The 27,292-nt window shown below is 40.7% G+C and overlaps 1 protein-coding gene across 3 annotated transcripts in view; it reads left to right on the forward strand.

Annotated features, from left to right (window-relative positions):
- klhdc8b (kelch domain containing 8B) overlaps positions 1 to 17,388 on the forward strand; it is a 133,784-nt gene extending 116,396 nt beyond the window's left edge. For all 3 annotated transcript variants that reach the window (XM_078949600.1, XM_023956361.2, XM_078949601.1), the window contains exons 5-6: positions 4,282 to 4,383; positions 15,410 to 17,388. In XM_078949600.1, coding sequence (XP_078805726.1) covers positions 4,282 to 4,383; positions 15,410 to 15,606 — 299 coding nt within the window. In that variant the 3' untranslated portion in view covers positions 15,607 to 17,388. The remainder of the gene's footprint in view (positions 1 to 4,281; positions 4,384 to 15,409) is intronic.
- The last annotated feature ends 9,904 nt before the right edge of the window (positions 17,389 to 27,292 follow it).

The raw sequence follows: 27,292 nt of genomic DNA on the forward strand, positions 1-27,292 counted from the left end.
GTCTGCATGCCTGTTAAACGCTGATCTGGTTTGTTCCTCCTGCATCTCTGCAGGACATTTGCATGTTATTTGGCCTCTGCATTCTCCACAGCTGAATAGATAATCTGTTACAGCACCATCTTCTTCAGAGAGCTGCTGGACTTTCTGCTTCTGACTCCCAGTGTCTCCCCTGCAGCAAACACGTCTGTCTTGTCTCATAAATAACATCTTTTGTTTTAGTTTATAGATTTACAGATCAGCTGACTGCATCACTTATGAGAAACTTCTTCTACATGATGCAGCAGTTTTTTTTCTTGCAGAAGAAGTGAGAATAGCAATTCAAAATCTTATCAAACAAAAATACAATAGCAAGTGAAGAGTCCCTCCTCAGATTTTACCCATGCTGCATTGCAGTAAAAGTAAAATAATCTGTTTTTCTACTGAGTGAGACCATTTATTTTCATCAACCTTTCATTGAGTTACGCGTCGTTTTTGTCTGCCAAACAAGGATTCAATTAAATCTTTTGGTGGTTGGATCAATGTCTGCTTGTCCCATGTGCTGCTGCTGCATCGTCCACCTGGACTTCACACGTTTCTTTGCAGGGAACCAGAACTTCATCCTGTTTAAAAAAAAAAAAAAAAGACTTGCCATTATAAGTGCACTGTGTAATACAGGCAGTATTAAAGTGACTGTGAGGATCTGAGAGGTGACTGAGATCACTTTGTCATGAAATTCCTTTCTATCAGAATTATGCAACTTTATATGTTTTGTACCTTTATGGGTGGAAACAGGCTGGACATCGTCATCCGTATGTCATGAGTAACGTCAAATAGCCTTACAGATACTTCTTGAATCATTTACCACACGCACGACTATGGTACATTCCATTTTTATGACATCCCTTACGGTGACTGTACTGGTCTCAAGTGAACTGCATGACACACTTGCTCTACCTTTGAGATGCAGCCGCTCCTCTATTAGTCTCTACAGACCCGGACAATCCAAAAAGTGGGAGGTTCCTGGCTGCAGACAAGATGGCATCAGACATCATCGGCCGGAAGCAGAAATATACAACTTTCCCTAACTGTAACTTTAACCCTAACTCAAAAATGTTTAAAGTGGCAGAAAAACTTTTGGTGAAACATGAAACGGAAAAAACTATCTGTTAGGGTTTTTCTTTTTTTTTGGAGTGATATTAGGGGGATTCCAGACTTCCAATTCTGGACGTGGATGTCTGGATCCAGGTCCTCTTACAAAAACCCACAGCACTCGTGAGGGTCAACCCACCTGTACTGGTGCATGTGACTAAGGCCTTAAGAGAGGCAATGGTAAATGGTGAACGGTGTATATTTATATAGCGGTTTTCTACCTTCATCAAATGTCCAAGGTGCTTTACAGTCACAGTCCCATTCACACACACATTCACACACTTTCACACACACACACTGGTTGCTGCTTTGCTGCCAAACACTGGCGCCAACCTTCCAACAGAGGCAAGGTGGGGTTCAGTGTCTTGCCCAAGTACACTTCGACACATGGACGGGCAAGGCGGGAATCGAACCCACAATCTTACGATTGGAGGTCGACCGACCTACCACTGCATTTTGTCCTTGCCAGTACAGAAAAAAACGGTAAACAAAATTTGAAATCACTTACAATTAGGAACAGTAAGAAAGAAAATCACAGGAAAAGACAAATGTTGAATAATAAATCCACGATAATTAGATCACAATAAAAGCATTTGACATGGCAGTAACATAACGAGAATTAAGGGAAGAGAAAAAAAATCACAACAATTAATTCCTTAGAAGTTGGGGTATATAAAATGATTTATTTCAAGCAATCAAATAAGAATAATATCAAAAAAAACATTACAATCATCAGTTATACATTCATACAATGACGAATCAAACTTAGGATAATTATACATATTAATAAATATTGCTTAAACAGGAGTGGACGTAAGCTAATTTATATAATCCCACCCGTTCTACCGTAACCATTTTATTACATGATTTATCATTATCCAGTTCCTAGCTTTTATCAGACAGAGTTAAGAATCCTGAAGTATCAATAAGTGGGAAAATATCTTTGTTTTAAGTGTCTTGGAGACACAAAATAACTATTTTTCTTTGGTTTAATAACATTTTCATTATGTTGGTTTGCTCCGTGACATGTCATTTAGAATATATGGGAGTTGCTGCGGTTTACATTCAGATGTCATGGCTGAATTTTAAAATCCTTTCGTTCATTTTTTCTTTGTTTTAACACACCTGCAGTAATATCCCATCATCCCCTGCTGCCTCAGGTGTTCCGTCTTTGCCTGCTCTTCACTCTCATGTTGGTAAATGTTGTGTTACTGCTGCTGCTGCCATTTGTCAAATGCTGCCAGGCGTGGCGCTTTGATCGCGGAGCGGGTCCAGTCCGGCGAGGGCGAAGATTGATGAAGTGCTGCGGCGCTTTATTTCTGTCACATTAGATTAGGCGGCGCCACGTTTTGGGTTTCTACAGATTAGATCAAAGGATTGTCTTTGTCTAGCACAGAAATCATGGTGCAGTGATTATTCTGGCCGTTCGACACTCTATTTAGCCAACAGGAGATGCTTGGACCTCTCAGATTATTTTTGAAAACCTTTTCATTCACGAGGATTGCTTTATTTTTTCTGAAATTGCTGAACATAGAAACTGGGTCTTCAGACTATTCTGGCCTTTTTGATCCGATTCATCCAAATTTGAGGCCTTTTACATGTTGATTGTTGAAATCGTCTTTGTGTTTTTTCCATAACCACAAAGAATGGAAGAGTCTACATTCAGAATGAGGCTCTTAACACATCAAATGTGCCTGTTATGAATGAAAATTGCTCCTAACTTTGAGATTAAAGACTTAAATGCAGACATGTAACCCTTGTGCTATCTTAGATGACCCCATCTAAGATAGCACAAGGGTTACAGCACCTTGCAAACCCAAGCTAGCCTTACCAGTGCAACAAAATTGGCGAGCGGTATTGGAGCTAACCAGCCGATTGCAGCACCGCTACAGGTTTTTTTCAAAAGGCATTTTTTCATCTGCTCCTGATTCACAACATTTTGAACAAAGAAATATGCAGAAATACAAATTGAATTTTAATTTTCTTCATGTATGTCCTCCATCGTCAGAAAAATGCCACAAGAAGATATTAAAAAAACTAGACAGACACATTTCATTGAAGCGGGTCTTATGTTGTTTGTTTTTTACTAAAAAGACTCAATTTAGGGAAACATTTAATGGGACATTAACAAGAAAAGTCATTTTTCAAACAAAATACTAACTTGTCCGGTGCAGGAAGCAAACACAGGGATCATAAGGTGTGTGTTGTTGAAACACTAAAGTAAACATGCAGCTCACTTTAACCTCCAACAGACGGACGGACGGTCAAAGTCAACTTCATTGTCGATTCTTCACATGTGCTCAACATGCAGTGAATCGATCAAGGGCAGGATTGGACTGAGCACTGTTCATGGGGGAAGGTGGGTGGAGAGGGAAGAAGGTCTTTGGCCTCCTGACGGCCTGGTATATGAAGCTACTTCTGAGCCTGGTGGTGCGGGAGCCGAGGCTTGAGTACCTCCTCCCCGAGGGCAAGAGGCTCAACAGGTTGTGTGCTGGGTGGTGTGCATCCTTGACAATTGTCAGGGCTTTGCGGGTGAGGCAGGTGGTGTATGTGTCCTCCAGGGAAGGGGGTGGTGCTCCAATGATTTTCCTGGCTGTGTTCATTATGCGCTGCAGGACAGAGAGGTTGAAGCGTCATCACACAGTATTGCCCCCAATATAGAACTTAATCAACTGTCTGAGGGAAAATTAAGGCAGGTGGCTGTCAGTGAGGGAGGGTGTGTGCGTGTGTGTGTGTGGGGGGGGGGGGGGGTCTTTAGCGTGGTCCTACTGTGCAGGTTTTTCTTTTCGTTTTATTTCTGTGGATTTCTGCTCTTTTTGACTGAGAGTTTTCGTGGATTTTTTTTTAGGAATGTCTTGAGTTATTCCATGCAGGATGATGGGAGGATGCAGAATCTCTGCATCCCTCCAGCATCCTGTCAGGCATCTGTTTGCAGTTACTAGAAGCAGCAGAACTTTACAAGCAGAAGTTTCCTAAAATACAGGTTTTTTTAGGTTCTCCAAACATGTTTATTAAATCATGAAGATGCTGATTTCACTGCTGCTGTTGCTAAAAAATGGAATTATTTGGGAGTCTGCATGAGTTAACTTGTCTTTGTTTATATTTTACCAATAAAAAAATGTTGACATCATGTGATTCTCCCATCTTTTCCAGGAGTTTGGATCAAACCCAGCCGAACGTCACGGATGAAGGAGAAGAGGGCGGACTTCGTGGCCGGCAGCCTGGGAGGAAGACTGGTGGTGTTAGGTGGTCTGGGTCAGAACCTCTTTTTTTTCTGTTTCATTCATCACTTTAGTGTACTGAATTAACTCCTTTTGGGATCTGTTGAGAACATTTGGGATTGCAATGAAATGCGAAGGGGTGGGGCTCTGGGAATTGCAGTTTTAGGGTGAATTGAAAAACACTTTTTCCCTCCAGGCAGTTTGTGTCCTATGATATTTTTAATACTAATTTTTTAAAATAATTTTTGTTAGAAAGTTAGTGTTTACAAAATGAAAAATATGAGAACATCTAGATAATTATTAGATTCCCACTGAGGTTCATTGACTGCCTTGTAAGGTCAGTTTGAAACCCAGGAATAATGGCTTCATATTGTTGCAGAATGATTCTGCTTTTAATCAAATGTCTGTAATGGCTTTAATCCCCCCTGCACTCCAACCTGATCCAATACTAGAAGGCGTCTCACTCACTAATGAACTCTTTAGGTTGTAATTTTCTGCCTGATGTATTAATGTTGAAACTATCCAGGCTTTTCTTTCTCGTTATAAGACTGAAATTACGTTCATCTTTTTAAATAAAACTAAAAATGAGAAGTTGCAGAATATTTTCTGCATTCAGGGTGAAAAATGTCACTAAAAAATAATCCAGCTGACAGGATCAGCATGCAGCAGAAAATTGACGTTTTTTTTCCACTCATGAGGATTTTTTTTCGGTAAAATGTTTGAAGTCAAGACGAACCTGAAGGACTCTCAGCGCACGGCACCAAGTACAAGATGATCTGATTGTTATTGATTGAAACCTGTGTTCATAGGAGGTTACCGGGTTTCCCTGTGGGCCAAACAGTTGTTTCTGTTTGGATCTCAGAAACCATCATTAATGTGCCCTGACATCTGTGCATGTGTGCGGTTGAGGAGGAAGAGGAGGAGAGCAGACTGCCCTGCTGAGAAGCGGTTAGAAGATCCAGCAGGTGATTCGGAAGTAAAAAGCAAAGAACAAACAAAAATGTACAGATGTTAAAGCCACTTCTGTAAGGTTTGGTTAACTTCTGATCCTTGGTACAAGGAGGAGCCTCTGGCTGCTCTGTGACTGATGCTTTTTTCTATATTTTTGAGGTCCACTTTTTTAAAATAGAGCTGTAGAACAAAGATGCTCCACACTTTCCCATTTTATTTCAATACAGAATCCCTTGGAAGTGAAATCAAACTGTTTCTTTACTCACAACTTACTTTAGCCGACTCGAACGGCACCAAACCTCTATAAAGAAGTGAAACAAACTAACCTGAGAGTTGTTGGAAAGCACGTATCTACCAAAAGGGGCCCCACGTTCTGTGGTCCTAGGGTGTCATGCCCCTCTGCCATGCTGTCAGGGCGCATTTGTGCACTGGTTGCCTCTTCCAACTTAGTGATGGTTTTTTCAGCCCCCTTGGTCTTAGGCACTGTGGGTGCCTGAGGCTTTTGGAGGTTGGACGCCTTGTTGCTGACCCACAGCTCCATCCGCCGCCGAGAGTCTTCCTTTAGAAGTGCCAGCAGTCATTAGAATTCATTCTGGTTGTTGGGTTGCTTAGGTGGTGGTTTTTGACCCATTACATGTAACGATGCGACACCCTTCTTATGTGTATGTATCCATCACACATCCATCTGCACTTCACTGTCTCACGTCAGGAAAATCCACCTTTTCAGGCAAAAAAATAACTCAGTGGCCTTGTGGTGGAGTGTCCACCAAGAGATTGGAAGGTCAAATCCATGGCGAAGTCTACGGGACCCAATGCCTCCCTGGTTGACGCGCAGCATTAACGGGTTTGTTTGGGGGGAGTTAAACCACTAATGGGATCTTAACCATGACTGTGTCTGCAGCTCATCACTCCCCCAGGGGAGGGGCCAAATGTAGAAAACAGATTTCACACGAGTGACATCTAACCAGACTTTAACTTTAAATGAGAGTAACCATAACACCCAACAGTCAAAGAGCAATCTACCAGAAAACAATCTGCTGCTGCTTGACACTGCACATACAGTACAAACCAAAAGTTTAGACACACCTTCCCATTCATTTGAATGAGAGGGTGTGTCCAAACCTTTGGTCTGTACTGTATATTTCATTATTAGTGTATGGCTGTATTTTCAAAAACTCTATCCAATAATGACCTAACCATCAATAGTCTGGAAAAATGTTAAATTATTCAAAAAGGTCATAAACATAAGAATAAGCACAATTTAGTTCCTATTAACTTCATGTGTGAAATATTCATTTTGAGTGTCTGACTCATCTCTGAGCAGCGTCTGGAACGAAACCAAGAGATTGTTAAACCATCAATCTAATAATTAATTTAACAAAAATATAATCTGAATCGAATTAACCTGAAATTAACCAGCCTCAGATTGAAATCAACTTCATTTTTGTCTTTATATCTGTTTTTTACAGTTGATTTTCCTGATCTGATAAATGATCAGAAGGCGGTTACAGAGTCCAGAACATTTATTTATGTAACCTTCACTGTCCTGGCTGGTCGTTTTTTAAGAAACGGCAATGAAGCAGAAGATCCCCGCAGGAAACTGTCATGTCTGCTTCTTTTCACTCTCCACACTTGAGGGTTTCCATAAACTGGAGTTTCTGCATCAGCAGGAGCTCCAGTGACCCTGCTGTGGGCAGATCCAACCGCAGGAATCATCAGTAACCTGACATCCACTCATTTATTATCATCATTGTAAATGTTTTTCCCTCTTTGAAATGCTAATCCTAATCCGTTTATCAGCAAAAACTGACAAAAATCCAAAGTGGCTCAAATTGGGAATCGTTTTATTAATTTTGTTAACTTTGCAGATGACGGAACTGAGAGTCAGATTAGACATCTATTGATTTAAAATCATCCATGGTCACAATTTTAATTGATATTCAGAAAAGAAATGCAGAAAGATCCATCAAAAGGGATTCTTTTTTTCTGACTCAGAGGGATGGAGAGACCAAATGAAGACGACATTATACAGCAATAGACTTTTATTCTTTGAAAAGAGTATTATAATAATAATAATAATAAGGCAGCGTTCAAATTCTGAGCATCTTCTGTGGGGACCTAGACTGGGGCGTAATATGAATTAGGGGCTCGTCCAGGCTTTATTTGTTTTTTGTGATGAACCGCGTCCAGTGGCCAGTTTTCTTCATTTTATGATTAATGGCTTGGATTTTTCCTATGTTGGGCTTCTTTGTGAAGTTTGATTGGCAATTTCTATTGTGAGGGTTGCACCATGAGTGTTACTGCCACCACAAAGAACATGCAGACACTAAAGACCTGCAGCACGGTTTAAAATTTAACCACAGCTGCTTCATAACTGCTGGCTACATTGGTAAATAAATATTGATACATTTTTTGGTCTGAGAAAAAGTGAATATTTTCCAGCAAATTATGTGAAATTTCTTTCAGCCGCTGTGAATTTTGCACGGAGGGGGCGTGCTGCTGCATTTGTTTTCCTGTTTTCACGGCATTGTCGAATTGCACTTGGACGCTGTTTGCCGTCTGTTCAGGCCTGATAAGAGGAAGGAGAGCGTTTGACAGCAGCATTTACAGCATAGAGGCTGCACAGCAGGTGTGTGGGCTTTGATTTGACCTGAAGGTCCTGTCAGCGCATCCTTAAGAGAGAAACAAAAGCTGCAGGAGGTCAGGGATGGGAAAAACAAAAGAAAGGTATCGACGCCTTCAGTATAGAGAAGTAAACACGTCTACAGATGAGTGGTGCAGGAAAACTCACACTTGACATTTTCAGTCTTATACCCAAATGTGAGGATCGGATGTTAAGATTAAAACGATAATTAAAGCTGTGAATGGCGTTATATGGCCCGGAGGCACTACACGCCCCCGCCCACGCCGCCCCCTGGCTGAGCAGCTGTTTCACGCCCCTCACTTTCCCCCTCTACCACCCTGTTAGAGTTGCGGGCGACAAATTCATGAAATTATTATTATTATTATTTTTTTTTCAAAATGGCAGCTTTTCTGTTGGTTTCATCTTCATAGCAACCATTTTATTTCTTGGTGGTGAACAGGTCTGTGTAATGTTTAGAAGAATATATATATATATAAGTAAATTTTTGGATTTCCTTGGAAACTGAGGCTTTTTGTTAACCACGCCCACTTTCCTGATAGGGTCATATCTTACCATGTATCATTTTGTTTATTTTGAGCCACAGTTTTATGTATTGACTTTTCACAATGTTCGGGTGAAAGAAAATCCAGCATTTTTCATCAAGAAGCCTCCCAGGGATGCTCAAGGAGGTGATAGTTCAAAAAGAGTTTAAACTTTTAGAGGGCACCAAAGGTGATTTTTGTTTATTTACTTTCAATTTGAGATTGCGGCATCTTCCCAAAGTCAGCAAAACTTGGGTTGTGGTTGTAGACCTAACCTGGTGGTTTGTGTGAAATAAGTTTCTGAGTTTGGGGGTAAAAGTTTTGCTCAGAGGCACAGTAAGAAAGAAGAAATACATAAACGAGATGCTCCTTGCTGTTCTGGCCTGCTGCTTTACCATCCAGAAACTGTGATCCACGTTTTAGATTCAAGTCTCCTGTGCTGATCTGTTATATTTAGTGTCAAGCTGACACACAGTGGCTGAAAAAAGTAACCGTCTAGCATGGTGGTGGTATATGATGGTATGGAGCTGCTTTGGTAACTTTGTTATTGTTGGAACTTACCAACAAAAAAAGTCTTCTGTTCACGAGCTCAGAAGCAGAATGAGAATCTGTCAGCAGCAGCTCCACGTCTAAATGGATCACCAGGATGGTTCTGGATTGTTCTGGTCAGGTTCTGGACTTGAATCTGACTGAGATTCGGTTTTATGACCTAAAACCGGCATTCGTGTTGGAAAACAGCATTCAGACAACTCCACAAAGGAGACTATACTAAAAGAGCTGAGAAACTGCTTTCACAAATATTTAATCAAAGCCGTTTTTGCCTGCAGTATCATTTTATTTTCTCCCATATGAGGTGATGCTACATTAAGAGCTGTATATTAAATGGTACGTTGCATTTTACTAACAGCGCCAAGTGGTTAAAACAGGATTTAAAACTGTGTTTTCATATTTTTATTAGAAATTGTGTAGTCTTAAAGCTTTAAATCCACTAAATGTGACAAAAAATGTAGAAGTGGGGACTGGGTTTCTTTGCAAAGTTAGATGCATTGTGGTTTTTGTTTAGTAACTAATGCAAAACTTAAAATCCTCCTCCTCACTCAGTGAAGTCGCAAAGCTTTTCACCGTCATCTCCCAACGGGGTTGATTTCATTTCAGCAGCTGTTGTCAGGGAAATTTTTTTATTTCAACCAAAGACTGAAACAGACAGAAAACTAGACTGAAGTCAGTGGCTGATCTTTGGTCTGAGCATGCTCAGTTGGTGGGAAGAGCTTTAAACCGAAACAGGAGGATGTGGAAAAACTGGAACGGAGGAACCCACTTCCTGTCGAAGTTTGATTGATTTCACAAACGCGTTATAAAGAAAATTATATCAATGTTTTGTTTTACGTTGTGTGTCACTGTGGCAGAGACGGTAAATAAAAGAAGGAACTTTAGGAGCAGGTGAGGCAGAATGTGAGTGGAAGCTGGCAGGAAAGATGAAACAAAGCCAAAATAGAAAGAGAATATGAGAGGTGATGCCCAAAAAGAGTCAGAAAGAGGAGTACCAGCGAGGAAGAATGACAGTTAAAAGGCACAGAGAAGAAGGAGGAGGGCTGGTGCGAGGATGAGGATCGTCTAATGATGTGAAATGAAAGGAGAGGGAAGGGATGGATGAAAATTGGAGGTCAAAAAGGAAGGACTTTGAGCATTAGTCAACAAAGATCCATTTTACATGGAGTGTGTGTGTGCGTGCGCTCATAGGCGTCATCATCAAACTGTTTTTGTCAAAGGAAAGGACGCCTGAATGAGCCGGCATTACTTTGAAAGAGCCGCGGCTGCGCTGCCTCTTTCTTCTTCCAGCAAAATGATATTAATGGTCTCTCTTAGACGGATGTGCGTGCACACACACTCACACACGCCCACCGGTCCATTTAATTTAAGGGGAGCTGCTGTGATGTTGGTCTCCATAGAAACGGCAACAACTTTAGGGCTGCCTGATGTATGACGGTGAGCTCTGTACCTGAGATGAAAGAGGAGAAATGGCAGAAGGATAAAGGATGCTTGTTTACACTTCACAAGCTGCAGAAAATAAAGCTGCACATTCATAAAGGTGCCAGCTTGCCTTTTCTGGGGGTGTTGGAATTTTGGAAAAGCTCTAGGAGTCAGCATTTCCTGGGAATCTTAAATAATCTGACGTTCATGAGAGATTTAACATTTAACCCCTTCTAGATGACGCGAAGGTGGAGTCCTGGATTGGGTGGCATGCTGCAAATGTTGACATACGGCATGGACGGGTTGGTATTTCGTATTTAAGTTCATGAAGACCTTACTAAAAGTACTTCTAAAAAAGTTCAGAGGGGCTCACATGTGTATCTGTTGTTGAGTCACTGTAGAGTGAAAAGTAAATGAGCAAGGGGCCTGTAATTGCTGTTCATGTGACAATTAAGCACACCTTGCAGGCTGCCTGACAGTTAAAATCTAGAAACTTAGACAATCAGGATGTAGTTTGTGTGGGCATCCGACGGATGTACATCCCGTGGTGCGCCATTTTTAAGGAGACAGTGCTCTTACCTCCCTAATGACTAGAGTGCAGTGTAAGGGCACCGTATGACAGCATCATGAGTGCGTGCAACTTTCATTAAATGTAGGAATACTTCACGATACATTAGTGACACGCACAAAAATGGTATGTTCCATTTTCAGGAACTGTAAGACACACCTGCACTCACCTTACGATGCAACCACTGCTTTCTGTGACCCTCCATTGGCCCAAACAACCAAAAAACCTGCAGCACCCGAATGGATCAACCCCATAAAAATGACTTTATAAAGGAAATGATTCATTGTTTGAGCGGAGATCTTTTCCCATCGTTTAGGTAAAAAGGACTACGTCATCTGCAAAAATCAGAGATGGGATTTTCGGTTTCTGGAACGGGAACACTTGCATTCTCAGCTCCCCTGAGGAGCTTTTTATGTTAAATTTATGAATAGAATCAGTGATTATGTTCTGATCTTTTCACAAATAAAAACCTGCATTATCACACTGGAGATCATAGTCAGGTTAACCTTTTTTTGTTGAAATATAAGTTTCATTTGAAACATTCCAGAGAAGTTCTCAGAGAATAACCCTCAGGATATAAACACATTTATCTATTTTTACCTCAGACTGAATGACAATCATCAAGACAGAACAGCTCTGTTTGACTTCATTCATCCACAAAATCTGCCTTTGTAGCAGGAACGTTTAAAAATAAAAAGTTTGATTAGCCGGGATCCAATGCTGAATCCAAAATCATTCCCTAGCCCTCCGGTTTCTCCTAACCTCTACATTTATCCTTCCAAGCGGAGAGATGAAGAAAAATAGTGTCTTCAAATTCGGACATTACCACCGCTGGATGATGTCACCAATAGCCCACACTTGGAAAATAGAAAACATGAATTTATAACTTTAAAAAGTCGTGCAAAAAGCAATTACTTACATTTAAAGGGGAAACTTTTGTGCTTCAGAGCACAGCCTGGAGAAGAAAGGCGTTTCTCCTCCACATTGTAATGTGGCGCGGATTTCCCCACCGGCGGAAGGATACCCAGTACAAGGTTGCTATGGCTCCTCCTCATAAACACGCTTTTGGACACCACTACAGCTCCAAATTCCCCTACAAGCGGTACAATAGGGAGGAGTCAGAGGGGTGAGGACGCAATTCGTATTTGGCCTAAAGCGCTCCGTGTTTCTTTTCCTGGTGTACCGATTGGTCAAAGTTCTTGTGATGTCACAGAGGCACTCCTTTCAGATTAAGTTTCCATGTAAATTGATTAGAAATGAATGAATTTAGCAGAGCCGGTGTTGATTTTAGAGACTGTTTCTGAGCAGACAGCAAGCACATCTGGAATACAAGCTAAAATGCAACACGGGAAGGTTTTCACCTTAAAAGCTTCTCACGTCTCTGTTGCTGCAGGTTAAATCATTTAAATGGAAAATGAAGATTATATTTTTGATAAGTAAAAAGGATTAAACCATTCTGGTTCTTTGGTCTGCCTATGCAATATTTAGCTAAATTAAGATTCTTCTAGAGTAAAAGCCTGGATTTTTCCAGATTGGACGTGTTCCTGCCTTCACAATCTGACTGACAGAATTTGCTCAACTTTATTTTGGAGAAACCTCCGAAAAGTCTCTTAGCAGCATCCTCCAGGTCCAGGTCTGAAGATGTTCTCCAGTCAGATGAAGAACATGACAGCCGACAGCGAGTGTCTCAGCAGAGCTCTTCCTCAGCTGTCACTCACAGCCGGCAGAGGGAAACTCCCACCCCGGAGAGTCGGAGCTGAGACTGGAAAACAGTCAGAAATTGGTTCATGTACTTTGGAGAACAATATGCAAAAACAAAACCGCGGGAAACTTTTTCGCACAAAGCATGTTGGTTTTTCAGCAAACGGGGGCTCTGCTGTGTTTGTGTTATTGTATCTTCAGATCTTTTCTTCAGCTCATTGGCGATAGATGTTTCCCGTTGAGCGCTGCAGCTTTCCGTGCACGTGTGACTGACTTAATTCTACTCCAAAGGTTTTCACGTGCACACACGAGACTCTGCCCTGAAGCTGAAATGCGTCACTTCTGCTTTTCCATGTTGCTGATGAGAGCCGGCAGGAATGCAAATTCAGGATGTTATTCTGCATTTGAAAGTGTCTGTTCACCTCATGGGCCACAAGGGTTCGCCTCTCTGAATAATTGAAGCTTAAATCCTCAGAGTTCAGCATTTCACCTCTGATCCGAGCCCTAAATATTTCAAAAGTAATCACAAAACAAACGTGTTTTCACTGAATTATTAATGTGAACAAGCTTTACAGAAAACTGGACTCATGAGGAAGGATGGAAAGGTGTATAATGTAGATGACTCATTCATGTGAAGGATTCCTAATCCTTTATCCAAGATGCTTCTTCTGATCAGAACTGAAGTCGACTCTAAGTGGTTGAAAAACATTAGAGGACTTTCCCCGTCTCATGCAGCATGTTGGTGAAATTTTACTGTCAGAAAATTTTGATTCCTTTCTCTAGAAGCTGTCAAAGTTGTTGAAAAAATGAATCTTGAACACCTCAGTTTAGTTTCCAGTATGGCGTCTGAGTGACTTTAGTTACAAACACATGGAAAAAGACGAATTTAAGACGTTTAACCCGGAAATACATTAACCCTTGTGCTATCTTAGATGACCCCACCCTTACATTGACGTGTTCTCCCTACCATGACAAAGGTGGATAAAGGTGGAAAGATTTCATGTAATCCATGGACACCAGTGAAGATCACAAATCACTGAAGAATAAAGGTTCAGTGCACTGTCTAGTGGGTCTAGATGACCCAACTCCCGATGTTAAAGTGCCTAGGATAGCACAAGGGTTAAGACACGTGAATTAAATTAAATTCAATTCAATTTTATTTGTATAGCCCAAATTCACAACAAAAGTCGTCTCGATGGGCTTCGTACCGTTAATTGAAAAGGTAAATCACAAAATCAAAAGGATCGTAGAATTCAATAGGAAAATTCTAAATAGAACTAACTAAACAGACTAAACTAAACTGGCATCCCTGCCCTTAGACCCCCCTTCACAGTAAGGAAAAACTCCTAAAAAAAACGGAATCCGGAAAAAACAAAGAAACCTCAGGGGTGTCCACATGAAGGAGGGATCCTTCCCCAGGAACTCATAGAGAAGAAATAGAGAAGAAAAGTCGTCTAACTCTACAACTACATATTTAATGTCCAACAGACGAGCTTCATCCAGACGGAGTTGGGGGGACAGTCAGGGGCGCGAGTCGAGTCAGAGACAGGATCCACAGCCAGGTGTAGGAGCAGGAGCAGAGGCGAGCCAGAAACCCTCAGGAAGGGAAAGGGAAAGAGGAACAGTACATGAATCAATGCACCAAACAGAGGCATGGAGAACTAAATGATGAATAATGATCAAGAATAGAGAAGAGAAGGAGGGTAGAATGAGAAAAGAGGACAGAACCCCAGTGCACCATAGTTACTCCACCTTCAAAATTACTAGCAGCCTACTAAAAACTTAATGTTATTGTTATTAAGTTTAATTTAAACACATTAACATTAAGTTAAATAATCTTTGAACACTATAGTCTGATAATAAGCCTGTCCACAGAGGAATGTTTTCAGTCTAACTTTGAATGTAGAAACTGTGTCGGCCTCTCTTACATGAGCTGGGAGTTTATTCCATAAAACAGGGGCTTGGTGGTTAAACGCTCTACCTAGCGATCCCGTCCCCCCTTCCCCTCCCTGCTGCGGAGAGCTCTCTGTTTACATCGCTACAGCCCCTCATACCCCCAACCTAACATTAACAATGCAACAAAAATGGCGAGCAACAGTAGAGCTATCCAGCCATACAGTTTTGATCCAGATTCCAGCTCAGACGAGGAAAACCAAGATGTACATCGATCAATCTATCTAATTTACATTTTGTGTCTAAATTAAGAGAAAAAGTTGACAAATTTATGCCACATTGGTACAGTTTGAACTAAGTTTTACTCCAAATAAATCCAAATTGTTTGAGATTGGTTGAATTGCCGTTAAGAGTTGCATTTGCGTTTACATTTAAGGACATTTTATGCTTTTCTTAATACTGTAATGATGCCATTATCATCTGAGACCATGTGTGGCCGCTTAGATAACACCATTCAGGTGTGTGGTTTATTCAAAAAGCAAAATTCTGCATTCCTCTCTTATTTTTCTCACCGCTCTTTTACTCCAAATCATTTTCTTCAACTTTCATGATTTAACTTTTGCATAAATAGGGTATAACTTAAGATAAAATCTCAGCTGAAACCTGAAGTTCATGGTATTTGTTGTCCCAAACTGTGGATTTAATAAGTGTGAAGGAAACTCAGACATTTCCATTGTGTGTCCAGAATGGAGCCTCAGTTCTGGATTCCATCCCTGATGCCGCCACCAACTCCTCGCTCTCTGTTTTGCAGGTAACGAGCCGTCGCCGCTGGGCTCGGTGGAGAGCTACGACCCGGTGAAGCGGCGCTGGGAGTACCTGGCGCCCATGCCCACCGCACGCTGCTCCCCCGCTCTGCTGCAGACACCCAGCATGCTCTTTGTCATCGGAGGAGTGTCCCAAGGACCCAGCAATGCCGTGGAAGCCCTCTGCCTGCAGGAAACAGTGTGACACGCACACACAGGAATGTCCAATTCATCCACGTTTGAGCAGAAACTCTTCTGACTAACTGACGGATTCCTCCTGAGCACCGAAGACTTTTGTAACATTTAACAAGCATTTCTCAGCAGGAGCCGTTGAGTCCGGATCAGCTGCTGTGGCGAGGACGCAGAACCCTCGCTTTTTTACAGCGAAGAAACCGGAGGAAGAGAAAAGACGAACGCAGAGCATTTCTAGCGGACAGATCTAATCTGAACAAACAACACGCCTTTGAACTGTTGAACTTTTTTCAGCTTAAAAGCAGGGTACTTTTGTGGATCTTACAGGAACACAGGGCCATATCTGAATCTCCTCTTTCTGGTGGGCGTAGCTTTCTCTGTCCGCGGTGACGACACCTTCACACATTTTTCTACAAACTGAGAGCTTGAATGCAGGCGAGGTGGAAGTCCGTCTGAGAGCAGGGTGCTGAGAAAACCGACAATGGGACAAGGTGCACCAGTTAACAAAACACCATTTTTTAGCTGCTGGTTTGCGGTAAACCTCCTTATGATTGTTTTATTTTAGGTATCAGATCTCCGTGATTGGTTTTCTGCTCAGTGTCTTCACACAAAGAAACCAAATTTTTAGTCCCACAATTTTAATATATTTCCTCTGAATCTTGAAACTTAGTCCTGCATTTACATTCTCCTGTCCTTAGAGGGTGCTGCAAGCTGCTCAGCGTCCAAACCTCTCGCGCCCCTGCTTTTCATAATAGTCGGCTAAATAGCTTTTCTTTTGGTTCTTGTTCCTTTCTTTTGTGTTTTTTGTAAATTAAGTGACTCTAGATGCTACCATCCACTGCAAACGGGATCAAAAACATGTGATTGACATGTGATCACAACAACCCCAGCGGTTCCTCAACTGAAGCTGTCAGATCTGCCCATCCGGGCTTTCCAGCCATCAGTCTCTGAGCTCCGCCCCTCACTCATCAGCGTTCCTGTCGCAGGTGGAGTTAATTTGAAGTTATTTGCTGCACTGAAGCATCCAGAAAAATAGAAACAATTTCTCTACTGAAACCAGGCAGCTGGTGAAGCTCGCTATAATGGCGTCCTGCTAAGTTCAGTCACCACCAAAATGGTTTATGATCTCTCTGACCTGTGGATATACATTAGTGTGAATCTATGCTATGTAAAGCAGTGGTTCCTGACCTGTGCGCCGCGGACCGGTACTGGTCCGATGGACAGTTGGTACCAGGCAGCAGAGGAAAAAAAAACACAATCTGCATTTTTTTAGATTTATTTATAATCTAATTCTGAAAGACGTTTTATTTTGGAAAACTGTCTTCACCGCATCCAAATCATTCTTGAAACAAGTCGCTCGGTCACGTGTCGATACTTAATCTTTCTTAAAGCGCTTGCGCCAACCGCTAAGTTGAGACCCCTAGCTAGCTAAGAAAGAAATTTTCCTCACAAAGACAACAACCAGAAGAAGAACCTTAGACTTCAAAATAAAAGAAATCTGCATTTAACACACAAAAACCAGGACTGGCTGTTTAATGTTACGCTAATAAAGGTTTATTTTATTATATTTATAAAATACCACATTTTGCAAGCTCTTTTTCTGGGGGGGGGGGTTATTAGTTGCATCATAAAATTTGTGTGCAGCGAAAGTTAGCATCCGATTTTTTAGCTTCCACTTTGACAGTTATGAGAAATCCAGATTACATTTCAATGGTTCCTACCTAAAATCTAGTGTCTAAAGCAGCTGCTGACATTTTACAGAGAATGAAGACAAATTTTATCCGCAAAAGAAAAATCAGACACCCACCTCAGCCTTGTACAGGCCGGTTCGTCAAAATACGGCCTATTGTCTAACATTAAACGGGTCCAAATCCTAAAAAAGGTTGAGGACCACTGGGCTAAAAGGACATTTTAGCTAAAGTTCAGCACAGTTTAAAAAAAAATCCGGAATAATGCTGAATATTAATAACTAAATACCAATAATCTGTTTTAATAAAAAAAACAATCCGTCAAGCTTTCCTTTTACCATTTATAATGTTTCAATATCAATTTAGTTGTGACACTGTAAATCTATTAAAAGAAAACTAACTCAAAATAACAAAAAAATCTTCGTGCTACATTTGGAGATAGAATTTAATTTTTTATGTCAATGCATCAAAGCCCACAGAGAATTTTACATACAAGGTAGTCTGTGCTTTATATTTTCTTTCAGTCTTAGGGATTTTATTTTTACACTGAAGCTATTTTTTCTGTATTTTTAAGGAGCTCAGACGTTTTTGAATAGGGTGAGGCACGGCGCTGCACAGCAGAACAATCAGCAACAAAGAAAACACCAACAATAAGAACCAAATGTCTGAAGTAAATTAGAGGACTGCACTGCACAACCACTTTGGGCTTTCATTCCGGCTCAGACTCTCTGCTTCAGCATTTAAAGGATTTTTTTCATTATGTACACAAAGAGCCGGCAGCTCCTCTATTCAGCGTTTGCATAAAAAAGTTCACGAGCTTTTCTTGCTTGTAACTTTTTCAGACAATGTGCGTCAAAAATACTAATGTTTCCATTAGAGTTGCAGCAGATTGAGCATTTTTCACACAGCTGTTCTTTTTCAATGCTTGAGAAAAAAATTAATTGAATCGGCGGAGAGTTTATTAGCAGGCTGTGTGTTTAAAGAAGTTAAAGGCAGCGATTTGTGAAGGAAATCTGGATTCTCTCCTAGGATGAGTCTTTAGCCAAAATCGTAGGGGTTACACAACAAAACAACAATCTCATTCTCAGATTTATTATCTATTATCTACTCTGGAGAACCCAAGAAAAGAAATCCTGGGCTATTTATGTTAATTAAACAACATTTTTTAAACAAAACAAAAAAAAGTACAAAACACAGTAGCCAAATGTGACCCCATTGGGTTTTCCAGAATAAAAACCCTATTTAAGCCTACAACCATATCTGACCCTTATCTCATCATTATGATCTATACTTCCCTTAAAAACCCAACTCATTTACATCTCGGTCCATGTTTTCTGGTCTGTAGTTCATCATCATTCCACTGGGGGCAGTATTGCTCTCCAGAAATCTCAAAAACTCTTGGCATGAAAGGTTTTGCTTTATGGTGAGATTAACTCATTTATTGTTATTCATTATTTTAAATACCTACTGACTGCACTGAAATAAATAAACAATTATTTATTTACAGTTACTTCATTTTAACAATGTGTGGATCAAATTTAAGACGGTAGGTACATAAGGTGCCTTTTCCTGAACACTCGTGCCAATATTTTTGTTAAACTGGTATGTAGTATAATTGATACTATATTGATACTATATTTATATCTATTTCATTAAAAGAAAAAAAAGTATTATAATTTTATTGTAGATTTCATCAAATCATTAAAAAAAATTCTTTGATGTATTGGGCTTTACAGGGTTTAAAAAAAAAACAAAATAACATGATTATAGAATAATAAATGGCTTTACCCAAAAAAAGATCACGCCAGAAAATACAATAGGCCTGTACACACATGCTGCACAAACACGCGTGTGTTTTTCACAAAGCCTCCTCAGTAGCTGATCTTAACAGTCCCTTATCTGTTGCTGCAGTGAAGATTGAATGAGATTCTGCTTGATTCTGTTATTTCTGCAACTCTAGTTTGTGTTCCCCGTGTTTCATGTTGGCTTTTAGCCTGATTGTTGTCGCTCTCCCTCATTCAGTCACATTAACACATTTTCTGCAGCTGACTAATATTTAAAGACCCAGTTCGATCGCCCTTTGATCTTTTTTCAAAGAGTACCCAGTTGTCTTTTGATAAAGATTATGTCGCTTTTTGTCAAAATCTAAAAACCTGTGTGGTTTTTATAGGACATCATTTTTGCAGAGCGCCAGGAGTTCGTTAGAAATTCACCTCTGAGTTATGGGTGGGACTGTTGGCGCAGAGCAACCACACACCTCTTTCTACACACACCCATAACCATCTGTTTACTTGTTATCCCACTAGCTTACAGCCCCTCACAACCCCAACCCAACAGTACAGGTACAATCAAAACAGTACAGGGCCTATCCAGCCATAAGGTTTTGAGCCAGATCGGAATGGAGGGGATTTTCTACATCATGGATATGATCTTTTTCAAAAGGATTTTTTTTTTCATCTGCTCCTGATTAACAACGATTTGAATTAAAAAATACTTAGAAATGCAATTTTAGGCCTAATTTTCTTTATATATCCCCTTAACGAAAAAAAGACCACAAGAACATATAAAAACACCAAAAACCCAATTCATAAGAGTATGTCTTTAGGATGTTCAAAGGGAAAATGTATCTCTAAACAGCTACACGAAGATCTAAAAAAAAAATCCCCATGCATGGCCTGATTTGTGCGCACAGCATCATCTACTGCCAAATCTCAGATCACAGCAAAAGGACTTTTTTTATTGCAAACCTGATCAAGAGAATTAACCCTACAGATCTTGACTTTTGTCAGCTTAATCAGACAACCTGAGAGGTTGAATTTCATCAAAAAAGCTCGTCTAAATATAAATATGTTTGCTATGTAATGTTTCCCTCTTTAACTACACTAGTATGGCATGTGTAAAATTGGTTCCCAAGGAGAACTGGAGATTTATGTTTTGGTTAAAAACAGCTGCACACCAAAATCAACAACAGACGTGATACAGATATGGATGCTAGGAACCCTTTTAGATGTTTTATTTTGAAATTCAAATTGACCTGTAAAAATGTAGTGCAGCCCTCCTGTCAGTGTAATAACGTAACGGACGCTTACGTTGTGAACAACCCAAAACAGGAAATGTCAACAACTGTTTATTGGTGAATCCAGCAGGCGTGGAGGGCTTTTCCTGCTTGCTTTATTTTTTTGGTTTTCTACCCATTTTCTACTCATGTTCTCAGGCTTGCAGGCATTTGTGTGGGCAGCTCATGAAAATCAGGCCAATCAGAGCACGGGATCTGACAACAGCAGCCTGCAATTGGAGCAGAGAAAAATATGACGCAAGATGCACCAGGTGGAGCTTTAGGAAAACAAAATAAGGCCACACTCATTTGTTTCCCTAATTATCCAACCCAAAGACACACATTTGCCTCATTGGTATTCTGTGAATCATAAAACACTTTTGGGGAGAAATCTATTGTGAAGCAGAGGACTGACCTGCAGCAAGAGTCATGTTTTAATCAAGATGATGACATCGTAGGTGAACCGTGAGGGGTTATTCCTTCAGGAAAAATAAAAGATGAAAATACCTCACTGCACCCTTGAATGTCTGGTGTGAGACATTTAAAGTCAAGGAAGTAGGTGAGCTATACCTAAGGTGGTGTCCAAATTCCATCACTACTCACTACTTAGTTCACTTTATGGGCTGTTTGCTATTTTGTAAGGATATCCAAATCTACAATTCCAAAAGTGCCCTACAAGTTTCCCAGAAGTCTCTGCAAAAAAACAGTGTGCACTAGATTAAGGACTAGACCACAATGCGATACGTATGAACGATTTTCCATGCTAAAAAAAAGATTTAATTTATTTTTTATAAACCATCCAAGTTTTCTTCATCAGAGTACAGTGGATTCATAAATAGTCTTTGTAAAATCTTTATTTTTATTAGGTTTTTACTTTGAGTTGTTATTCTAAATTAGGTTGTTATTTTCCATTAAAAAGGGAAGAAAAAAAACAGTAGTGAGCATGATCTTCGAATTGCTTTGGAAATCCAGGGCAGTAGATTGTCCCCACACTTTATAGTGTTTTTATTAGTTATGATGAAAAGAGGGAATTCAGACACAGCCTAAGATAAAAAAAAATATTATTTAAACAAATCATTGCATTTAACTTACTAAATTTAATGTCTTGCTTATTTTGCCATTGAAGTATTTTTTAAATTGCTTGATAAACATAAGTTGGTTGTTTTTTCATGGTGTAACGCTCTCTGTGACTCCACCCCTGATATGTAGTTGCCATGACACCCAAACACGCATGAAAATAAGTTCACTGGAACTTTATAATAGCTAATTCATGCAGAGAAAGAATACCAGTCCATTTCAGTTTTTTTTATTCCTACTATGATTAATTTGACTCTGGATTTATTTAAAGCCTTTACCACAGTTTGACACTAATATTTCTTTGGTAATTACAGAGTGACAGAAGTAAATGCTGATGCAAATTGAAAAGATTCATTAAAATTACAGAAAAACTCATTAAACACGATCCCTAGTTGTTTTCCAGAGGCATTTTTGTGGACATTTCATTTTATAAAGCCACAATTTTTATTTAAAATGTGACTTTCCATTAATTCATATGGTGAGCAGAATAAAACAAACAAACACAAACTCACATACATTTTTTTTGTAAAGCATCAGCTTCAACATTTCGACTGCAGAAGGCAAAGCTACAACTGCATACAGGAAAGAAGACATAATAAAACAAAACTGGGTCAACAAAACCAACAAGTCTGTTTTATAATAAAACATACCCTTTATTTGGATTTTAAAAAATGAGAAAAATCAATTATTTTTTGGCAGAGCAGCTTTATTTCTGCGCCATCTTTTGTACACAGAGCAAAATTTATCAAAGTATTTTTCAGTGTTTCAAAGGCTCAAAACAATTAAAAGGAAATTATAAAATATATAGAATGTCCCCAGCCCTCCCTCCACATAATAAAGCATAAAATGATAAAATGTGAATAAAACTCAAAAAATAAATAGAAACAGAGATTTAAGTGGAAATATTGCTTGATGATGTTGCAAAGAAATCATAAGCAACACAAAAAATATATTTTTTTCCCAATATAATTGAAAATATTGACATTTCTCTATAGATTTTGAGATGATTTGTTTGAGAAAACTTCTTGAGTTGTGATTTTTCATTCTTTTTGTGTATCAGAATGAGTATTTGAAGCACAGCTTTACAGTTTTTCACATTTAGAGCACAGATTAGAATCCATTTAACCCCATAATAACATAGTTACATATCATTCTATACTTCACTGAGACTATAAATGCCAAAATAGCTCCTTCTTTTTCTGCACTCACTCAACAATGACAGACCTGATAAATGAACCTTCTAATAAAAGGAACTCTTGGTTTTCTGTAGGATTCACAAATAAGAAAAATGATTTATTTTTCTCAATAAATGAAAAACATTCAACAAGTAAAGCTTTTTTGTAGCAAATGGCTTTTACAGAGGAGAGAACAAAGCTGCAGAGCACCAAACCGAGCTCAGACAGGATCTGCAGGTTGTCGGTCTGCACCTGGATTTTTCCTGCTTCTTACGTCGAGCTCCCAAGGCCTGGATTTTTTCTGCACCTGACTCGTCAGCACCACAGTGCTGCACAGAGACGGAGGGTTACAAATCCAAAGATTTCGAATCGACCTGACTCAGCACCTGTACCGAGCTGTTTGCTCAGCCAGAAAGCAGGACAAGGTGCTTCAGTGCAGCAGATTATCCACAGCTATGCTCCAATTCCATAACAAGGACACGCCCCTTTCCGCGACATCAAAGGTCAAACGTTCCATCACAAAAAATCTGCAGCTCAGTGACGTTTGACAACAAGTGCCGCCCACCCCTGCTCTGTTGACTGACAGCAGGCCTGCGCCCATCAGCCCCAGCGGCTGCCTTGTCCATCCTCGCCTCCCACACCTGCAGGTGGAGGTCAGGCCTGCTTGTCAGAGGCGGGAAGTTTCTGGAATGCCCGACGAGGCCCACAGACTCAGGTTCCGACAAAGCAGCGGGGGATTTGGTATTTTTTATTTCCCTGTTTGGCTTTTGACAGCTTCTCCATTTCCATGTTTATTTATTTGTGTGTCAGTGTGTTCGGGCAACGCGAGGACAGTTTCTTAGACGACACGTGTCAACGCCCACCGGTAGCACCCACGTGTTCTTGTTGCATTAGCATTCTGTTTCCATGTGTTTTTAGTTTTACATTTTAGCCTGTATCAAAGAAAAAAAAAAGAAAATCAGCTGGAGCGTGAATACTGCTGATCAGGGTCAGATTCTGTGTTTTTGTAGATGATCGTCCATGTTTGATCCATATTTTGCCTTTCGTGTTGTGGATTGAGGTGGTGAAGGTGACAGGTGTGCTGTAGTGTCGTCAAGTTCTGGGAAGTGTTTTTGACTGCTGTAGCAGAAAAATCTATTTTTTACTAGATGCATAAAATTCTATTTTTGTTGTTTCGGTTTAAAAAGCAGCTTCAAGGTTCTGTATATAATAAAAGAAATGTGTGTTTGTGATGAGAACGCTGAGGATAGTAGATGTGGAACAAAGGTGGTTTATTTGAAGTGCTAGTAAAACAAAAGAGGTAAAAAAAAATCCCGTCTGTTCTGATCCGTATCCATGCTTTCTGCTGGCGCTGGATTAGTGCTGCTGGGAACTCTGACTGTGGAAAAAACGGCATTTGAGTGTTTTTCTAAATTGAACCTAAGGGTAAAAAAAACTTAACACTAAAGGGCGCACCGGATCCCAGGATGCACCGTCACTGAATGGCTATAATCTAACGTAGGTCCTAAAAGGCGCATTGAGCGAGACAGAAGAGTCAGATAAGTCTGTCAGTAAGTCAAACTTTATTATTTGCGTTCTCACTGGAACTCGTCTAACGCTCCACGTCAGCTACAAACAGTCATGTTAGCGTATCTGCATTACCTGTAACTCCCAGCCTTGTTTGTAACACGTAAATAAACAGACTGATATTGCTAAGACAGACATTACTGTGACTACGCTAACCCACAACCTTAACGGGAAAGGTACCCAGACACCGGCTGAGTGTGCTTAAGGTAAGAAAATAAAAGAAAAAATGCGCTATGAGTGTGGTTTCATGAACACGCACTCAGCCCGTGGTGTTTACACCGGATCAGCGCCGGACAGGCAGGGAGTGGCAGTTACTGGTTACTAGCTTTTGTTTAGTGTGTTTAGCGTGGAATGTTAAAGCAGTGCAAATCTCACAAACCTCTCTACAGCCTTTTTTTCTTCATGACTCAATTTTAAAGCGCTTTGTCGTTTTTTTTTTTTAACGGTGCAGAAAATACGGTGAACTGTATTTGGTTACGGATGAAAAGAAATCCCCCACTAAGTCTTCTTGGACCCCTGATCAGGCCCACTTTAGAGCAAATTAGTTCAAAACAAGAATTCATGGATAAATTTGATGGGATTATTTAATCCAGAACAGCTACATGACTTCATAATTCAAGCCTGATCATGGCGCCCTTTTAGTGATGAGAGGATTTCTGTTCTCTGCACATGAGCTGCCCTAAAACAAAGCAGCCAAAATGAGGTTAAATAGAAGAACAATGACAAATATTTCAACTGCATTAAAAAACAAAAACAGATAAGCCCTAAATTTATGTTTATCATGGTTTAGCTAGTTTAATTAGTTGGCTGCATATTTTTTTAACTGGACTAGACTAACAAGTGCAACACTTTTACAGTTTAAGGGTTTTAAACAGACAGAACCTAAGTTCCCTATAGTTTCTACAATTTCTACAATTCTAAAATCAAACAGTTTTTACTTTGTGTATTGCTGGATGGCACATGACCTATCTATTCTGCACATGGAAGACAAACACAAACATTTATTGAGGTTTTGCTGGTTTCTCCTTATAAATACTTCTAATGTGAACTTCTGTTAGTATCTGACTTTGCTGGGACGGTTGACAGAAGAGTCTAAAGAGTGTTGCATAACTTGACACAGAAATGGGAATTTGGGGTAAAAATTAACCCATATTTTTCACTTAACCCAGACGTTGGTTTAAAACTGAGCCGTTTTAGTTCAGTCTGAGTTGACCTTACAGGAGGAAGAGGAGGTTGTGGTGTCGTGCTGCATAGACTTCGTAATTGATACTGCTTTTGCTGACTTTTTGATTCTGCTAAACACAAGTGGTTTAAGAAACAAATCTGGTTTGTGGCATTGACTGTATCTGAGAAGTGGATGGAACCCATAACTCAGAGTGTAAGTGTAATGTCACCCATGTAAACAATTTATTTCTGACTCTAACCAAATAAAGTCAATGCAGTCGCCATTTTTTTCATAATATGGACTCAGATGTTGAGCCAGAAGTCGGTTTGAGTTTCCATGGCAACCACTCTCCTCAATTAGAAGTGAGCTTGTTGGAAGGACACACCATTACCGATTGAAAGAGAGCTACACAAATCTGTCTAATGTCTGATGTGGGGGCAAGGAGGCTCCACCTACTTTTATTTAGGCCAGTTTACAACTTTAATTACTTGCACTACAGAAAAAAACTAGGATTATCAAGAATATGTTGGGGGGGAAAAAGGTGGAATGGTTGTCCTGACCAATAGAATGACAAAGATGTTTAAACAACAAGATCAATAGAAGCCAAATTAATTCTACCTAAGATATTCAGTCAAAACTTTAATAGCTTTGATTTCCTTTTTTTTACCCCTCATTATGTGGCTTGAATCATTTTAAGAGTGCAATAACTGAAGAAACCAAATATGTGAAAGGTTAGTCCTCCATGTGAAGTCAAGGCCAGCAGATTCTGCCCTCTTTGGCAGAGACTCATAACTTCCTGGGGAGTTATGAGTCTCTTTGAGACATAAAGAATGAATTCATCACAGTTGTTTTACCAAAAGGCTGCATCACTGTTTATTGTGGGTTTAGGCAGCTCTCCGCTAAAGCAGGTGGATGATGGGGATCCGTTCAGCTACATTCTCTGCTTATGTGTCTGTGTTTCCGGTTTCCATGGCTTTGAACCACGAACGCGCCGAAGCTTCATGTGGTCACTCCGTGTTGGTCTGACATGCTAGCTTGTGAGCCGGCCCAGTCGCGGCTGGCAGGCGTCGGTGGTGGCTGTGACTGGAGTGCGGTAGAGTTCAGTGCCTAAACTTCGTGTGAGGTTGTGCCTCAACTTTGACTTCTGTTTCTCTAATAAACTGTTTGGACTTGTTGTCCTTGGCTGTTTTTTTCTCCCTCTCCATCAAGCTCCTTCTCATGAGGAGGAATGTCACCTTATTCATAAAACATGAACCTGAGATCAAAGGCCTCTTCAGACCGTCGCCGCGGCGACGTGGATGGAGACTTCTGCAGACGGAGAGGGAAATGTGGTGAGCCCTTCTGCAGCGTGATGTTGTAAACATGGCTCGGCCACAGTTGGAAATTTGGCGGGGCCCAGCGCTCTGGGACAAGGACCCGAACCCAACCCCCAGGGACACGAACACCTCCGGCTCAAGTGTAATGTGAACCCCCTCCCCGCACGGAGAGAGCACCGCCGGGCCCAGGAAACCGGCACCCAGGGGACACGGCCGCCGTTGCCAAGGGCCCCGTACCCCCCACCAGGGAAGGGGTAGGGGACAGATGGTCCTAGGTCCCACCTTCCTTGGGGGGGGGGGGGGGGGGGTGTACTAAGGGGGGTGCAGTTAAAATTGGCGGGTAGGGCACTAAGGGGACATCTCCTGATTACTCACAGTGATGTCCCCTCACCCTCCCCACCAAGGGGCCCTAAATGTCTAAGGTGCAGTTAAAATTGGCGGGTAGGAGGACATCTGCTGCTTGCTGGCAGTGATGTCCAAGCACCCCCCTACCAAGGGTCCTACATGACTAAGGTGCAAATAAAACCGAAAGAGGGGGGCCCACTCCATACGGAAACCATAGGAGGGGGGCCACTGCCAAGTAGCCCCCCCCCCAAGGCGCATCGCAGGCTAAACCCCCCACCCCCTCACCCTAATATGAAGTTATATGAGGAAGGG

This window comes from Oryzias latipes, chromosome 7 (genome assembly GCF_053564925.1).
Source record: "Oryzias latipes strain Hd-rR chromosome 7, Olatipes_Hd-rR_3.1".
NCBI lineage: Eukaryota > Metazoa > Chordata > Actinopteri > Beloniformes > Adrianichthyidae > Oryzias > Oryzias latipes.